The 19,383-nt window shown below is 40.9% G+C and overlaps 1 protein-coding gene across 2 annotated transcripts in view; it reads right to left on the bottom strand.

The window, feature by feature from the left end:
* Nucleotides 1-464: 464 nt before the first annotated feature.
* LOC130924597 (platelet-derived growth factor receptor beta-like) overlaps nt 465-19,383 on the bottom strand; it is a 56,125-nt gene continuing 37,206 nt past the window's right edge. Inside the window, exons 8-13 of one of the 2 annotated variants that reach the window (XM_057851263.1) lie at nt 15,708-15,823; nt 15,453-15,576; nt 15,139-15,350; nt 5,799-5,906; nt 3,275-3,379; nt 465-747 (exon numbers count right to left, since the gene is read on the bottom strand). In XM_057851263.1, coding sequence (XP_057707246.1) covers nt 641-747; nt 3,275-3,379; nt 5,799-5,906; nt 15,139-15,350; nt 15,453-15,576; nt 15,708-15,823 — 772 coding nt within the window. In that variant the 3' untranslated portion in view covers nt 465-640. The remainder of the gene's footprint in view (nt 748-3,274; nt 3,380-5,798; nt 5,907-15,138; nt 15,351-15,452; nt 15,577-15,707; nt 15,824-19,383) is intronic. The other variant, XM_057851264.1, reaches the window with a different exon arrangement.

The following is a 19,383-nucleotide window of genomic DNA, read 5'->3' as shown; positions in this document are numbered from 1 at the left end:
AGTCCGCTACCACCTTTTCTTACTATCTCTGCCTACTCCCCCTTTCCTCCAGCCATGACTGGTAGTTTTCCTTTTTTTTTTTTTTACGTGACCTGTGCGTCGTGTCATATTCCTGCTATGTTGTATGATATATGTGTGTACTGTAACTGCTCTTTAATTGCTCTGCAACTTCCGAATAAGAGAGAGAAGTTGGCGGCGTGGAACGTAACTATCCTATACCCTCTTTCCTTTCCTTTCTTTTCCTTACAAACAAGATCCTGGAACGAATTAACTTCGTATGTAGAGGTACCACTGTATATATGTATTATTTTTAAATGTAAATAAGCTCCGTCTCTACTTTGTGGATTTTTTATTTTCACCCCAGGGCGGTCCCTGTTAATTGCGAAAAACGAGGGATCACTGTAGTAACATATTTATTATTTCACATGTTGTAAAAGCAACTCCTGCTTTACCCCCAAGAGAAAATAATGATTCAAGACATTTACGGGTTACTATAGTTTCAAAGAAATCAGAATAAATCTCCTTCATGATACTACATACAGTATCTATTGTATCCGTATACATGTCCATGACAGTTTTTTTTTTTTGTGTGTGTTTTTTTTCTCATGGACACATACAGATGGATGCCTTTTTGTATAACTCAGCTCATGGAAAAATGATGTTCTTTGGCCATTTTCTTTCTTTTCTTTGTTGCATGTACTCCTCTTGGTACATTTTCATATATAAATTCCCGGTATCTCTTGACTGCTGAGAGAGATAGGGACAAAGAAATAGATTAGTACTCTATCCATACACATAGAGGGAAAATAACATTTCAGTGAACTCTATAATTTACTGCATATAAACATAAAGGTACCGTAGATAATTTTACCTGAGGAGAGAACTATACTTTTGCAAGTATAGTTCTGTCCAAAGGTTTTATTAGAACAACTTCTCCGCTCCTGTTCATAAAGGTACAATGTATTGTTACCTCAAGTAACTAGTTTAATATGTTTAAGTGCCATACTTGTAATTTAAATCACTTGTATCGCAAATTAACTTTCCCCAATAAACGCACGTCGTCTTTGAAGCGCCCTCACGTTTTAAATACGTCACCCACATGCCGTTGGTTGGTCTCGTTTTAAAGTGCGGAAGTTGCGGTTTACTCTCGTTATTATTTGAAGTCAATCGACCAATTAAAACGTGAGATATTGTCATTTAAGTTTTATAGTTTTATTGTCCTCTCAAAAAAACATTAAAACGCTGCATGGATCATTTGTTTGTGTCTATATTTCCATCATTTCTTGTCCTTTTTCAAAACGGAAGCGCCATGAAAAAACCACAAATCAAACGAACCCTTTCGAAGTCACAGTGGACGCACTAAATGCGTTTTTTAAATAAATATAACTGCCATGCGAGGTTCCACCGAACGAGAGGGAGGAGTGTTCTGAAGTAGCGAGGTGGCGGGCCGACGGCCGTTTGGATCGAGCAGCAACTTTGTGTGACTTTGAGAATGAACGGAAAACTAAATTTAGCGCAAGCAATTGTGCTATTTGATCAACTTGAGGAAGAGGATGGTCCAAATTCGTCATCATCGTCTTCTTCGGAAGAGTCCTCGAGTGAAGATAGTGACGTATTTGAACACGTGGGTGACGCCATCGACGAGCAGAGGTAAGCAAACTCACTTTTTTTTTTTAGGCTGGAAAAAGTTTCTTTTGAAAGTTTCTTTTGATATTGCAAGACAAAGTTAATTTTGATGCAATATAAGTGTGTGTTTGTGTATATAATAATAAACTGTGCATATCAGATCAAAGTCGTACGTGAACTGTGTGTATCCAAGGCAGGAATTTATAATTGTGGTGATCTTCTTTCTATATGAAGATTAGGGATGTAGCACATATTCAGCTATGGTATTCTTTCTATTGTCATACATATAGATTTCCAATATTAATTATTGCTTTATATATTTTTATTTTATACTTTATTATTTTCATAAATACTGACTTTTTTTCATGTACATTTATAGTGACAATGAAAGTAAAGTGAAATGAAAATGGAAGGGTGGAAAGAGGACCAACACCCCATGGAAGTGTGGGCTGTGTGATGTCGCCCTGTTTCGAATTCCAGGACGAAACTGCTTTTCGGAGTGGCATGCCTGAAAAAAATTTAACTTGTTTATTGTAAATATTTTTGAAAATACTTTTTTTCCCCCCAATGTTATATATATATACATTTTTTCCCACAATCAGTCTTCTCAATTTGTGTATATAAATGTGTGTTCAAGAAGCTTGATTGTGTGTACATAGTTTTCATCAGGTGAAGGGCCGCAATACCTAAACTCATAAAGAGATGGCCTCTAAACACTTTTTGTGTTAGATGGTATATATTTTTTCACTGTTCGGTCTGCTGTATATAACCTGTTTTGACTAGAGCATGTATAAAGGCAAAAAACGCCTATGCTATACCTGTTGTTTATGTTGAATTGTCAAATATAAGACTATTTATTCTAAATTTTTTTGGTTGAATGTTCATCCTAACATGTTGAATAAATATTACAAAGTTTCAAAACGGTTCGTTACGCATGTTTGGTTGTCAATTGGACATCAATATTAAAAATTTTGACAAAACGATTGTGGAATTTTTGGTCTTTTTGGGCCCAAAATGATGATTTATAATTGGTCAGTGACGGAAACAACAGTTTGGACATGAAGTTCAAGGTGTCACAAAAAAAGGGACCAAACCAGGCCATCGTAAACAATTCTTTCTTTGAAATATAAAGGCAACTTCAAAGGCATGCAAAATCAGACAAAATAGGCCCAGACCTTAAAGGGTTAAAGGGGAAGACGACACCTTTATCATGTGCATACTAGGGCTGAGCGATAATGGAAAAAACTGACATTGCGACTTTTGGGGGGTTTGTGACATATTGCAATACATATTGCAGTTTTAAAACTAGGTGAATTCTCACCAAATGACTGGAATAGCTGTTTGGGAAGACTTTTGTTGACTCACCATGACACTATTGTATTCATATAATACAGTTTAATCCAGGCTAAGGGGATTCATCTGTGAAAGACTGATTTATAAATGTGCCTCATCCACCATTAAGTTCCCTGCACCATCCATTGGCATCATTAGTTTTATTTTAGGGGTGCTTCAGCCCACTTTTGGTACAGACCAGTATACTAAATTCCAAGACACATGCGACATGGGCTGGCAGGCACAAAAGCACACTTGCGTCGCAATTTAAGCAACAGCGCATCTGGAATTTATGGGTAAACATGTTTTTTTTTACCTTTGTGTGCCTTGTTCTCCGTTTTCTTCAAAGTGTAGAATATCACCACTCCGATCATTAACACAATGATCGCTGCCCCACAGCTGTTACGACTTATCAGCACATCTGTTTTAGTAAAAAAAAAAAATCATAAGAATATGGATTGAAAAATTATATATCTATACAGTGGTACCCCTACTTACGAATGTCTCTACATACACAATTTTCAGGTTAAGACACGCTTCAATGGGAAAATAGTGCTTCTTGTTATAAAAGCAATTTCAGGATAGAAAAGGCAAAAATACAGTATGGCTGGTTCTCGCAGCTCCCAGAGTTTACTGAAAGTAACTTATTTTTAGCTCCTCTGCCATTGGCTATCGCCTAGCATTCCCTGCATCCAATTGGCCAAGAGGGACCTCTACTGTATGTTTAACCCAGGGGCCTTTGCCCCCCCGTTCTGACAGCTGTACATGACTATTAACTTTTAGTCTTTACTCTAGTCTTGTTTTTTACATGATGCACAACAATGATTTTTATGTTTATTGTGCAATAATCTAATTGTAACATGTATTTGTTACGTGTTTTGATGCATTTTTATGCGTTATAATAGACTTAGATCTCTCTGTTTATGTCCCTGCTTACAGTTCTTATAATTTATGAATATGGTCTAATATGTTTCCTCTCATTTTTTTGTGTGTGTTCCCTGATGTACGGTGTTCTGCCAAAATATGCTACATGGTGAAACGTCTTACTAATGCACTTTGCACTTGCGCACGCATGCGCACATCAGTTAAAAGCAGCAAGTACAGAAAAAAAGAATGAGGCCTACAAAGAAAAGAACACAGTGCCTACAGTCAAACATAGTGGAGGTCCGATGTTATTTTGGGGTAGTTTTGCTGCCGCTGGCACTGGGTGCCTTGACAGTGTGCAAGGAGTCATGACATATGGGGACTATCCAAATGTTTCGGGCCACAATGTAGAATGTAGTGTCAGAAAACTGGGTCTGTGTCAGAGTGTTGGGTGATCCAACAGGACAAGGACCCGAAAAATACCTCAAATAGCACCAAGAAATGGTTTGAGACAAAGCGCTGGAGAATTCTGAGGTGGCCATCAATGAGTCCTGATCTAAATCATATTGAACACTATGGAGAGAGCTCAAACTTGCCGTTGCAAGACCGCACCCTTCAAATCTGAGAGACCTGGAACAGTTCCCAAAAGAAAGGTGGTCCAGAATTCCATCTGAGAGGTGCACGAAACTTGTTAATGGTTATAGGAAGCGATTGCGTTCTTTTATTTCTTCTAAATGATGCGTGACCAAATACTGATTTGAGGGTGCCGACAATTTTGTCAAGCCCATTTTTTAAATTCTGTGTAAAATTGTGTACATTTTGGCTTTTCTCATCAGCTTTTTTGTGTTATTCCAATGCACATCCAAGAAATAAACACATTCATACTGAAAACATTTGTAAATGCATTAATTTCTGTGAGAAATGCTGTTTTTTCTGGAAAAATTCCAGGGGTGCCAATAATTTCGTTCATCACTGTATCTTATGTGGGAGTGTATGTTCACTGGTAATGGTATACAGTTAACTGTGTGTAATCCATCATTGAAAATGGTAGCATCTTATTTTCATAAAAAAAGTTATTAGGGTTGCCAGCTGGCAAGTGTTACCTTGTTCGAACCCTACAAAAAAGGGTGTGTTATCTATTTTTGCACATAAACTGTGAATATAAGAATGTTAGAACAATAAAACACAAATTCACAAGTTTGAAGTTTTCTTCTATTCATTTTACACTTTGATGAGAGCTGCTTTTTAGTTTCAGCCAATAGAACAAACATTAACTTCCAAATGCTGTGATGAAAAGAAACATCTCTTTGTTTTTCGTATTGTACTGAACCCTTACCAAATTGGGAACCTCGCACCGAGGTACGTACCGTTCCACCCTTAAACATAATCATTCAGGCCGCCTGTGAATAGTTTCCGATTTACCACTGTGCAGCATGCGTGGTAGTTATAACAATAATAATGCATTGGATTTATATAGTGCTTTTCTTGACAAAGACACTTTATATTGAATTGCATTATTAACTCACAATCACAGTGGTGCTGCTAGAATGCAAGGTATTGTCGATTTATTGGGAGGAAATTAGGGTTCAGTTTCTTGCCCAAGGACACCTCAACAGTGGGCAGTCATAGCCAGTAGTCGAACTGCTAACCCTTCGCTTCCAGAATAACTCACACGACCAACTGTACCACGGCTGCCTTATCTCTCAAAAAGCGAAAAATAATGTAACTACGTTATGATGCTTTGGTATGATGAGTGTTATGTTAGATTTGCATTTTATTTTATCTTGTTACTGAAAATCCTGATAGTATAAATTTAACATTTTGTTTTATACTGTAACTGAGATGTAACCAGTCTTGATGGTGTTGATATCACACTACTCCTTTTCTCATTATCCCCCTACTCCAGTCAGGATTTGAAGCCACTCAGTTATCTTGGCAGTCACACATTCTATAAATAACGATATCAGAATGCATACTTTGAGAGAAGCTGGGTGTATAGATTGGCTCATCGCAGGTAGTGTGATTGACAGTCCTCCACTGTAATATGTGAGCTCCATTTGAACTGCAGTTCACAAGTAAAAAACCTAGAAGAAATAAAGATTATTAAGAGACAGATCAGTTGGCAATACCAAATTGTTTTACAGTACATCCAAAGTCGAACACAAGCTGTTCTGTAAGATGAGTTGATTTCCAAGTTGTTCAAGTTTTCCAAAAGGTAATGCCATAGTTCCATGCTTTGTCACATAAAAAATTTATCAATGATCTTCAGCTATCGAATATGTTAGTATTCGAGTATTCGAGCGAAAATTCAATCAATTAATCGAGTAATCGGATAAAACATATTTTTTTCTAGGTAATTATAAATATACATGAGAAAACAAGACATTTCATCTAATATTGAACCATTTTCAGTCAATCAATGTCTTGATTTTTGATGTACATTGTCGAAAACAGCCAACAATTGCATCTCAGATGTGACTATAATAAAAAAAGACTAATTCACTGCTTTCACTCAAAAAATTTCTAGATCTTATTAAAATAATATACATATTTCTTCCCTAAAAATGTGATCACGCTTGATAACACACATCACTTAAAAGTTAGGTGTTTTTCACAAGTGTTTCAATTAAAGATACACGATAATATCGGTTACCGATAATTATCGGCCGATAATGGTCATTATGACGTCACACAGATAATCCAGATTAAAAAGAATTCAACCGATAATGCAATCCGATAATTATATATTTGATTTAGCCTCCAAATGTGCGCAACTAAATAATTCAGCACCGCTGCCTCCTCAGCCCCTCCCCTCTCTGAAGCCCCTGAGGGAGGAGGGGTTGAGGAGGCGGAGTTACACAACAGAAGCAGTTTGAGATAATGGCAGCGGTCACTGGCGTGGCTGGATTTGTGTAAAAAAAAACAAAAAAAAACGACGCTTTCACCATCTGCAAAACATGCACTGCAGAAGTTTCACAAGGCGGAAAAAAAAGCGTCCTCATTCAGCCCAAAGCGGGTGGTAAACTCCATCTAATGCTAAACACCGGTACGAAACCGATAGTCGACAAGTAGCCATCTTCGGACGGAGCCCGCCACTCTGGCCAGTCCTTGCAGGCCGCCACGGCGGGGCGGGTTTCTCGAGCGTTCCCCCACGCCGTGCGCCTCCGTCTGAAGCAGAGCCAGGCCCCGAATATGCCGCGGCGAGCCAGCCGGGGCGGGCGGATATCCGTTACGAACGTAGCTGCCCCCGCCAGTCCGGATCCACTCATCGAGCCAGACAGAGGCCTGGCACAGGTGCCAATTTGCCGGCTGGACGGACTGAAGGGCACAGGCAGGAGGAGATTTTTTTTTTACACAAGGATAAATTCATCCACGCTGCCGTTATTTTCGGCTTAAAGCTGTAGTGTGAACTAATTTCTTCACATGCCAAATAGGGTCACAAGTAAAGTAATTAAACATTGTCCACCAAATAAAGCATGAAAAAATAATTTACATGTTGTATATTTGACAATATCGCGTTTCCAAAGTTCGAGCCTGAAAGGGGACGAACCCGGAAGTGATACATCACACCGGGAACAGCGTTGGCAGCTCCATACATACGGCCGCCAAACAAAGCCCTTCAAACAATGATTCAAACAGCGATATAAGCGATAGACCGAGCGCAAGGGAGGAGATCCAAGTTTTTGAAGAGTTGGAGGAAAAAGAGGAGCTTGGAATTTTATGTTGGATCTAACATGTATTAGCCAGACGCTAATCAGCTCAAACAATGTACCTAGACTACCTGACATGTGTTGAAATTCGCCCCCCCCGGCCCAGACGCACCCGAGAACAGAACCAGCCAAAACAATTGCCGCTCGGCTGACACTGCTCTGCGTGCGCCCGCCGGGAAGGCCGAATCTCGCGCGTCCTCTTATTTTAACCCTTTGTACTGACTCCATGTTTCAAAAGCTTGAAGAACACTCACCGAAAACAGGTTGACAATTTATTCGTCGACAATGGTAAAAACAAGGCAAAAACAGACGACGGAGGGACAATTCTGGATCCAAAACAAGGCTATATGTTTCCGAGCAGAAAAAATCTGTCTTATCTCAGTGTCCAGGCTTTTTAAAGTCTTTGCTGACGCGGGTCATGTCGAAGGTGTGTCTGAAGGTGGGTCTGGGCGTTGCTTTTTGGTCTTCCCCTTGTTGGCCGGTTTGAGGCGGCTTAGGTTCGTGCGCCGAAAACAGGTTGACAATTTATTCGTCGACAATGGTAAAAACAAGGCAAAAACAGACGACGGAGGGACAATTCTGGATCCAAAACAAGGCTATATGTTTCCGAGTAGAAAAAATCTGTCTTATCTCAGTGTCCAGGCTTTTTAAAGTCTTTGCTGACGCGGGTCATGTCGAAGGTGTGTCTGAAGGTGGGTCTGGGCGTTGCTTTTTGGTCTTCCCCTTGTTGGCCGGTTTGAGGCGGCTTAGGTTCGTGCGCGGATTGGGACGCCCGCTATCAACTTTGCTGTCCGGGCTGGTTGTACTTGTTTTAGGACAAAGTGCTTTGTCCTTGGAGTTTGCTGGGAGAGCAGATTGCCCGAGTTGGTGCGTCACTCTTGTGATAAGAAGGCATTGTGTATCTCTTCTATTTCTTCTCATTAAACTATGGTGTTCTATTTATTTTATATTAGTAGCGTAGTCCTACCGTAAATATGAAAATGATACTATTTCCTGATTAATTATATTACATGTGTTAGAGTAATGCAAATAGTTAGACGGTGCCAACCTGTACCATCTGTATGTGTTAGACTATATATGTGTTAGACTAATGCAGACAATTATATGGTGTGTGCGATGACGATATCGTTTCTCCTTCACATGGAATGGATACAATAAAGACAAATGTAGTTTTTTCACACAAGCGAACAGATTACAAAGCACCACTTCAGTGTTGTCCCGAGACTACATTTCCCATGATTCACTGCGTGACCTGCGCGCTCACTGATTCGCTGCGAGATTGACTCAATGGCTACGCTAAACCAACACGCTATTTTTCAGCTGTCACCTGTCAGCGGCTCTCATAGCTTATACTGTTCAATTCCACAACAGTAGGCAGCTATGCTTTAAAAAAGTCATCAGTCATCTATCCAAAAATCACACTTACTTTTTGGCAAATCCTTGATCATAAGCAGACCGGTTAAGGAAGCAGGCATCTTCGAAGTGTTTGCAGCAGAGAACACTACTCGATGATGGCGTGAAATTCATTCGCTTCGTGCGAACGAAAGATGTCCATTTACGTGCCTTGCTATCCTTTGGCCACTCATACAACTTTTCGTTTGAGCGAGAACAAAACATCGCCACACACCGCTGTGGCATCTTACCGAGAAGCAATGCAACAAACAATACTGTTCTATGGTGGACTTCCCTCGCACGTCTAGGTGTGACGTAATTTCCGAAGATTGCCGAAGAAAAGCATTTTCGTTGTCAAGGGCGTTGCTATGGGTTAAACAAAGAATCTGGAAGGGTTGCGTTAAAAAAAATAATGAAAATATGCTTATAATTGTTTAGCCATTGATATTATTCAAAAACATGGTTGGCCAACGTTACTTCAAAGTTCCCCTTTAACAAAACTCAGGCACTCGCATGGGGATGCGAGCTACAACTCCGGCCTAATAATACTGCCGTGTATCAGCTGAGCAGCCATAAAGCAAGTGTCGTGAGTGCTGCAAATGTAAACAAAGCGCTGTACAATGGATACACGACATCTCCCTCTTTTGAGTTAATCATTTTCACAGTGTGCAACAAAGCACAAAGCATTAGCAATCACTTTTCAAATTAAACTTATTTGTCTGCTCAGTTACAGTCACAGTAGATAAATAAAACTTATTGGCACTCACTAACACTTCTCAATTTAAAAATTGCTTTCAAATAATGTTTTGAACCATAGCTATTCTTGAATAAAGAAGATTTCTGACAAACACGTTTTTTTTTTAGGATTAAGTATAATAATGTATAGCTTAATATAAGACTGTTAAGCTTATTTTCAGCTAGATATTTTTCTTCCAAGAAATCTGAGTGAAATACACTTGAAGCGCTGGCAGATAATTTCACTTACTTCCAATAGATTCACACTTAAAATTGACTAGTTTTAAGGAGGTGTGTTTTTGCAGTGTAGTAATGTTATTTCTGTTAGGAATGGCTTACTTTCAAAGGCATTTTTGTGCAACTTAGGTATTTACTCTGTAGGTAATTGTTGCCAAAAGTTTACCATTACACAATGTCATACAATCTGTCATTATTTACATGTTGAATTTACACCTTGTTCACATTTGATGTTGAAAAAAGGGCAATAAATTATATTTTTGCACAGTAATATTTTCTCTTGTGTATACTTTAAAATTTTACATAAATCTTTTCATAGAATTATCGGCTTGACATTATCGGTTATCGGTTGGAATGAGGAGGAAATTATCGGTTATCGGTATCGGTTGAAAAATGCATTATCGTCCATCATTAGTTTCAATTGAATTTCCATTTGTGTCAAGCTATTTTTAAGTTCAAGTTAAGTTCTAAATTAGACTGTAAACTGTAAGTCCTAATAGGATTTTGAGTTTTTCCTGTGTTTAAAATAAATGTATGATACCTGCTGTATTGGAGCACATTAGGGACCAGTGCTACTTGGTGTTTTATCCAGCAATGACTGCTGAGCTAAAATTGACAGTAAGTTTTTATTTTACACCGTTATTACTCAACAGCGCTATGTTTTCACAGATTAAATAAAGCCTGTATATAAGACACATTAGCCACGCATCGACAGTAGTCATAATTAATATAAACCTAGCCCGCCGCAGGGCTAACGTTACGTGGGCGTGGGACAGTAATGTTAATCTTATTTATTAGCGCTGAGAAGTCTACTGCTTTAAGATGGCGGCTGTTTACAAAAGCCGCCGAGTCTGTAATTTCGCATCTAGTTCTATATACAGTTGCAGTCAAAAGTTTACATACACTTGTGAAGAACATAATGTAATGGCTCTCTTGAGTTTCCAGTTATTTCTACAACTCTGATTTGTCTCCGATAGAGTGATTGGAACAGATACTTCTTTGTCACAAAAAACATTCATGAAGTTTGGTTCTTTGATGACTTTATTATGGGTTAACAGAAAAAGTGATCAAATCTGCTGGGTCAAAAATATACATACATGGATCTGAAAAAGCGAATCATTGACTTGAACAAGTCATGAAAGTCACTTGGAGCCATTTCAAAGCAGCTGCAGGTCCCAAGAGCAACAGTGCAAACAATTGTTTGTAAGTATAAAGTGCATGACACTGTTTTGTCACTGCCACGATCAGGAAGAAAATGCAAGCTATCACCTGCTGCTGAGAGAAAATTGGTCAGGAGGCTGAAGATTCAACCGAGAATCACCAAAAAGTAGATCTGCCAAGAATTAGAAGCTGCTGGAACACAGGTGTCAGTGTCCACAGTCAAGCGTGTTTTGCATCTCCATGGACTAAGAGGCTGCCGTGCAAGAAGGAAGCCCTTGCTCCAAAAGCGGCACCTTAAGGCTCGACTGAAGTTTGCTGCTGATCACATGGACAAAGATAAGACCTTCTGGAGGAAAGTTCTGTGGTCAGACGAAACAAAAATCGAGCTGTTTGGCCACAATGCCCAGCAATATGTTTGGAGGAGAAAAGGTGAGGCCTTTAACCCCAAGTACACCATGCATACCGTCAAGCACGGTGGTGATAGTATTATGCTGTGGGGCTGTTTTTGCTGCCAATGGAACTGGTGCTTTGCAGAGAGTAAATGGGATAATGAAGAAGGAGGATTACTTTCAAATTCTTCAAGATAACCTAACGTCATCAGCCCGAAGATTGGGTCTTGGGCGCAGTTGGGTGTTCCAACAGGACAATGACCCCAAACACACATCAAAAGTGGTAATGGAATGGCTAAATCAGGCTAGAAATAAGGTTTTCGAATGGCCTTCCCAAAGTCCTGACTTAAACCCCATTGAGAACTTCTGGACAATGCTGAAGAAACAAGTCCATGTCAGAAAGCCATCAAATTTAACTGAACTGCACCAATTCTGTCAAGAAGAGTGGTCAAAGATTCAACCAGAAGCTTGCCAGAAGCTTGTGGATGGCTACCAAAAGGGCCTAATTGAAGTGAAAATGGCCAAGGGACATGTTACCAAATATTAGCGCTGCTGTATGTGTATTTTTGTTCAAGTCAATGATTCGCTTTTTCAGATCCATGTATGTATATTTTTGACCCAGCAGATTTGATCACTTTTTTCTGTTCACCCATCATAAAGTCATAAAAGAACCAAACTTCATGAATGTTTTTTGTGACAAAGAAGTATCTGTTCCAATCACTCTATCAGAGAAAATCAGAGTTGTAGAAATAACTGGAAACTCAAGAGAGCCATGACATTATGTTCTTCACAAGTGTATGTAAACTTTTGACCACAACTGTATATATGTGATATCTTTGATACGCATCAGACGCTACCTGCTACCACTGTAGCATCATGCGGGCGTAGTTTTCAGCAACGTCGGCGTTGTTTCTAGCTGCAGTAAGGTAATATTGCTTCTTCCTCTACGCACGTGACGTCAGCGCGTTGTCCCGCATTAAAAGTAGTCTGGGCAAAACATGATGCTTAGAGCTGGCAAAATTAAATGATTCCTCGAGGTGAATAAAATTACTCGGATCAGTTTTTAAACTCAAGTTACTCGAGTTGCTTGAGGATTCGTTTGAGCTGTAATAATAATCCATTGAACACTTTAAAGGTCCTGTACAGTTTGTCACATTTTTACTCGCAACTGCCACCTACTGGCCTAAAGCGCAATTGCACCATTTGTTCAGCTCGTGCATGGCGCGCATGCTTGTATGAGCACGAACATAAAGCAACGAGCGTTTGGCCCATCAGATCAGTACCAGATATGTAAAAACAGAAAACATGATTGTTTACTGTTAGTAGCAAGTGTTGAGTGGGTAACAAAAGTGGGTTAGAAATGTGTGTTTTCCAAGCAGAGGCTCTGTGAAACAGCGCTGCTGCCACGAGGACGCATGTGGACGTGCAGGCGCATGTTCACCCGGAGTGCGCGACCCAAACACTCTAATGAAGGAGAGAAAAAGAGATTTTTGGGACAGTCTCATTTAGAATGTCAGGGCTTTGTGTACTTATCAGGGCATTGCTGGAGCATGCATGGAGTAGAAAAGTGTTAGGGATCGCGGAACTGGTTCCCAAAGCAGACAATGGGGAAGGACTGAGTGGGGAAATGCCAAATTTATTGAAACTTGAGCAATGTGGAGTGGGTAGCTGTGGGTTGTCAGGTTCACCGGTAGTGTTCGTCTAGTGACAGTGACAACTGCGGACTCCGCACTCTCATTTGATGCAGGTGGGGCATTCAAGAGCACACTGTAACAATAAGTAACACCACAAGGACCATGTTATGTTTTTTTACATCGATAGTATGTGTATTGTTTATGGATCTATTAGCTACCATCAGTAACTCGATTCTTCAGATGAAAAACAACAAATCTGTTACGGTCCGCGAATGTGGATGCAAGGTAGTACCCCAAATAGCAGACAACAATAAGAGGGATTGCGTACAAGGGTTTATTGAACACACAAAAAACACGCGATCGCGAAAAGGGAGACAAAAAAGTGTCAGTGACAGTTGGTTGGGATTAATTGAAAGAAAAAAGAATCGAGGGAAAACCGTGGAGAGAGGCAGATAAATGAAAAAAAAAAAACAAGGCAATGAACAACTAGCAACGAAGAGATATACAAACTCTCAAGTTAATATCTCGGCAACCTGCCTAGGATCAGTTTAAAGGCACTGCTGATGAGCTGGAATTGAATGCGGATGCAACGTCAGGAACTCATCCCACATCCCACTCTGCAACAATACAATCTGACCGGCAGGAGAATGTGACAAAATCATGCCAGTCATCATACTAGCTTTGCTTGCTAGCTAGCACAGCTATTCTCCCAGTGTGTGACAGTGACAAACTAAGTCATCACCCGGAGTATCCATTGCATGCAGAAAACATGGCGCCCTCCGTAGGTCAAAAATGTACTAAATATTACAGATTTTAAATGAATGGCAATATTTTATGTGCTTCTAATAACATATTTTAGTAAAATAGTACAATTGTGGCTTATTAGGGGCTACAAGTCTTTAAGTCCGAGGTTCCCTTTAAAGAAAACAGTAGAATGGCCCACAAAGTTCAGAAACACCTGCACAACGAAAGCAAAATGAAACAAAATCTAGGGTTACTCAATTCCTAATACTCAATAGTTTAATTGCTATGCTATGATTAAGAATACAGGTAGTCCCCGGGCTACGACGTACTTGACTAACATGATTTCAACTTTACAACGCTATTTTGTCTCCAGTGGTGTTATTTTATTAATTTTTCTCTGATAATGTTGAGTCAATCATTAAAAAACAAAACAAAAAAAAGCGCATGCGTCAATCATCGTTTAACTAAGTGAGTAGCTTGAGAGGATTTGAGTAGACTCGCTATGAAGCATTTATTAAAGCCAAGCATTTTCCAAGTACTTTATTCTTGTTTGAAAATAATTCGGTGGGACAGTAACATGTTTAAAACCTATCATAATTATTACATTTGTAGTGGTTAAAAACAATATATTCATATATTTATGGCAGAAAACACAGACAAGACTGAAAAACCGCTGTATTTTAAGCCAAAACAACTGTTGTGTTTGACAGAATATGTCTATATGCTGCCATAGCAGATTCATGGCCCATTAAGCCCCTGAACTATTTTTAATTTGTCCGTTTTACCCTGGAAACCATACAAAACCGTACAAACATAACGCCACACCCCTCTAGTGGCTTGGCGGTGAATTATAGAGCAACTCGTCACCTGGCCAGAGAACCATCGAATGTGGAATGACGCCGTAGTCGCTGCGCCGTCACCACAACGCGGGAGCATAACTCAGGCTTTACTCCCCGCCCCAGCGCGAGGCCGGTGGGGTGGTGGGCGAGTGGCCCGACAGCAAGCGAGTGGGCATGCAGGGGGCGGGGGGTTATGCGACGGCTTAGCGGCACGCAGAAGGTACTCGGTGGCGTGCCTGCACAGTCGACCAGCACACACATCAAAACAAAAAAAGCCCAGTCAAAAGGGGCACTTTGAGCATGTCGGGGCAAAGGGGCAGGTGCTCAAACCCCCCCCCCCCCCCCCCGCACGTGCCTGCTACTGAAGTACAATGTGTTTAACTGCCTAAAAAAAAAGTCTAATTTTTTTGGTCGTTGTTCTGACAGTTGCAAACACACATACAATACATGGGTTGCTTCTTCACATGAAACTTACTGCTGGACACCACTTTGACATCTCTTCTGCCAACCATCGCCAACTGGTTGTTGGACTCACAGCGAACATTGGCGTGCTGCGGCTTGTGGAAGGTCAGCCAGCTCCACACCTGACTTGTTTTACGGCTCTCGCTGTAAGTGATGTTCGTCTGGATGCTCAGCAGGTCTGCTTCCGTTACCAGCGGTTGCCATATTGTAGTCTCGGTATTGCACCTGTGAAACAATATCAGTTAACTGATGTCCTACATCGGACGCATGGGTATGTGCGTTGCTCTCTAAATGACATTGTCTGGCGATAAATTCAATTTAGTTTACTTGAGCATACTGTCGCAGCTGTACCACTGGATGGTCGGGGTAGGGACCCCTTCAGCTACACAGGTAACAAGGTGCCGCTTCCCGGGAAGGCGGAGCTCAGTCAGACTTTTAATCTGAGAGGGAACTACATACACACATGAACACTGGCTCAGTAATCTTGACTGAGGTCAGCGGTTTCCAAACTATTATCAGAAGCACCCATCCATCCTTTCTCGTGCAATTTACTCTTCCACAGGCCTTCTAAACAAGCCCTACCTTGGACTTCCAAGTCAAAAGTCACTTCCTTAGTGTCATCTCCATTGGTGACCCGGGCAGTGTAGTGGCCTTTCTGTTGCCGCCTCACCCGCACCAACCTGAGGATGCTGACATATCTGTGAGGAACGCATAATAAGTTAAAGACGTCAATGTAGGACAAGACCTAACTAGGTGATCACTAGTCAGCAATTCAAATTGTGATTAGAAGCATCTTCTTGTGATCAGCAACGAGCCAAATAGTTCTTATATTGTACCCAGGTTGTGAAACTTTTTTTGTCACACCCACAAATAAAATCTGGTTGTTGATCTGATGACAGCAGTGTAGTGCCGTCTATTGGTTAGAATATACGTGAGCATTAAGTTTCAGCAGCTACAGGTTTGATCTTTAAAGTGTCTATGACACCAAAAAGCATGTTTATTTCATATTTCACGTGGTGTTTTATGCTCCTGAATGAAATTGACCGCTTGGATGTGAGTGGAAGCGATCATTTTATATAGTCAATTTTTGAATCCCGCGCCACGAAAATGAGTTACTTCCGGCTCCAGTTTCTGGTTTAGGACAAATGCAAATGTGACGTCACCCGGGTCAGCGTCTCACAATACAGCATTGGTTTATAGCATGCAGATGGACTGCGGATTCAGCTGATTTTGCGGATCAATTCGTTTATTTTTCGCATCATGCCAGCCAAACGACTGCAGATAATTGTTACTGCACCAGGGAGAGACGTGTGAGCCTTTTGGGGGTTTCAAAAGGTTCCGGTTCACCGGCGGATATTGACCAAAACAAGCCCTACTACTGTGGGACCATTGGACTTATGAGGTAGTGAGTAAACATTGTGTTTTGTAATATGTCAAATACTGGCATAATTTTAATACGGCGGTTGTTTGCATTTTGTGGCTGACATGCTCCTTGCCCACTCGACCGACGACCGGCAACTTGTCGCACGTCCTATACTCGGCTTATTGCCCTCTTGTGTGCCCAGTGTTCTGTCAAATTTTCCACCTGATCAGAAATTGCAACTTTGTGTTAAAAATGGCCGCAAATACAGCGATTACAAAGTAAACACTATAAACTTTCTTCAAATAAAGGAGTATTTACTTACGTTTGATCATGGATGGGCATGTAGAGAAGCTCTCCTCAAACACATTCTGCCATGTTAGCTCCACAACAACTGGAGCCGCTCTCCTATGACTCTCTCGCTGTTAACGTCTTTACCGTGTAGTAAAGCATTATTTTGCCATATTCATGTTGACCATTTGGCAGCTACGCGCTCCTCCGACATTGGCCGGTTTGTCTGGCGGTCATTGTCCAGCTGCTTCCCCGCAAACGAGCCCTCTGCCCTCAGCAGGGGAACGACGTGCTCTAACTTACTTGCTGCCGGATGGGTTGCCGATCGGCAAAGACAATCCACAACCCCGCCGCCGTGTGAAATTTTCCAGGCTTGTTATGTGTGATTTTTCGCTTCGAAGACTTTGAAACATCACTCGGTTAGGGTTAGCATGTCGGCAAGCTGTCACGCCTCTTGGTTTGTTTACAGTGGGGCAAATAAGTATTTAGTCAACCACTAATTGTGCAAGTTCTCCCACTTGAAAATATTTTTAAAGAATTTATTTGCAAATCATGGTGGAAAATAAGAATTTGGTTAATACCAAAAGTTCATCCCAATACTTTGTTATGTACCCTTAGTTGGCAATAACGGAGGCCAAACGCTTTCTGTAACTCTTCACAAGCTTTTCACACACTATTGCTGGTATTTTGGCCCATTCCTCCATGCAGATCTCTTCTAGAGCAGTGATGTTTTGGGGCTGTCGCTGGGCAACACGGACTTTCAACTCCCTCCACAAATTTTCTATGGGGTTGAGATCTGGAGACTGGATAGGCCACTCCAGGACCTTGAAATGCTTCTTATGAAGCCACTCCTTTGTTGCCCTGGCTGTGTGTTTGGGATCATTGTCATGCTGAAAGACCCAGCCACGTCTCATCTTCAATGCCCTTGCTGATGGAAGGAGATTTTCACTCAAAATCTCTCGATATATGGCCCTATTCATTCTTTCCTTTACACAGATCGTCGTCCTGGTCCCTTTGCAGAAAAACAGCCCCAAAGCATGATGTTTCCACCCACATGCTTCACAGTGGGTAGGGTGTTCTTCGGATGCAATTCAGTATTCTTTCTCCTCCAAACACGAGAACCTGTGTTTCTACCAAAAAGTTCTATTTTGGTTTCATCTGACCATAACACATTCTCCCAGTCCTCTTCTGGATCATCCAAATGCTCTCTAGCGAACCGCAGATGGGCCTGGATGTGTACTTTCTTCAGCAGGGGGACACGTCTGGCAGTGCAGGATTTGAGTCCCTGGCGGCGCATTGTGTTACTGACAGTAGCCTTTGTTACTGTGGTCCCAGCTCTCTGTAGGTCATTCACTAGGTCCCACCGTGTGGTTCTGGGATTTTTGCTCACAGTTCTTGTTATCATTTTGACGCCACGGAGTGAGATCTTGCATGGAGCCCAGATTGAGGGAGATTATCAGTGGTCTTGTATGTCTCCCACTTTCTAATAATTGCTCCCACAGTTGATTTCTTTACACCAAGCGTTTTACCTATTGCAGATTGCAGTCTTCCCAGCCTGGTGCAGGTCTACAGTTTGTCTCTGGTGTCCTTCGACAGCTCTTTGGTCTTGGCCATAGTGGAGTTTGGAGTGTGACTGACTGAGTTTGTGGACAAGTGTCTTTTATACCGATAATGAGTTAAAACAGGTTCCGTTAATACAGGTAATACAGTCGAGCCTCGTTAGACTTCGTTTGAAGAAGTTAGACCTCTTTGACAGCCAGAGATCTTGCTTGTTTGTAGGTGACCAAATACTTATTTTCCACTCTAATTTTGGAATAAATTCTTTAAAAATCAAACAATGTGATTTTCTTTTTTTTTTTCACGTTCTGTCTCTCATGGTTGAAGTTTACCCATGTTGACAATTACAGGCCTCTCTAATCTTTCAAGTAGGAGAACTTGCACAATTGGTGGTTGACTAAATACTTATTTGCCCCACTGTACATTCCCCAAAGCTGGGGCAGAGAAATGACAAAAGGCCGACTAACTACGGTGGCATAAAATATCGTTCGGGAGGTGTGACAGTAAAGGTAAAGTCAGCATTTTTTACCATTATGGAGTCATTTTGACATGTTGTACTGAATAAATGCATTTTTATTATTTCATATTCCATTTAGCACATGATTGTTATTTGTCATGACCATACCATTTATTTAGCTATTGGGGAAAAATACTTGGATAAAAAGAGAGAGAGAGAGACAATAACATTTTGCGGCTTTCTTAGTCGCATTTTCCTCGTTATGAATAATTCCCTCTCATTGGGTTGAATAGTAAAACAGATGAAACCATTCTTCCTCCTGTTGGGGATGCTAGAGTCCTATAACGGTAGGCGTGGCTAACCGGCAGATTAAAAGACTAATTTCTCATCATCTGCGCTTTGCCAAATTGTTGTATATCGTCGAATCGTCTCAAACTATGATTCTAATTCACATAATAATACTATTTAAGACTTTTTTTTTAATCCTGTCATACACACTTTAACTCTTGGGACATGGAATGTCACCTCTCTGGCAGGGAAGGAGCCTGAGCTGGTGGGTGAGGCAGAGAAGTTCCGACTAGATATAGTCGGCC

This window comes from Corythoichthys intestinalis, chromosome 11 (genome assembly GCF_030265065.1).
Source record: "Corythoichthys intestinalis isolate RoL2023-P3 chromosome 11, ASM3026506v1, whole genome shotgun sequence".
Taxonomy (NCBI): domain Eukaryota; kingdom Metazoa; phylum Chordata; class Actinopteri; order Syngnathiformes; family Syngnathidae; genus Corythoichthys; species Corythoichthys intestinalis.
The sequence above is the reverse complement of the archived record's forward strand: the minus strand, read 5'-3'. Positions and strand labels throughout refer to the sequence as shown.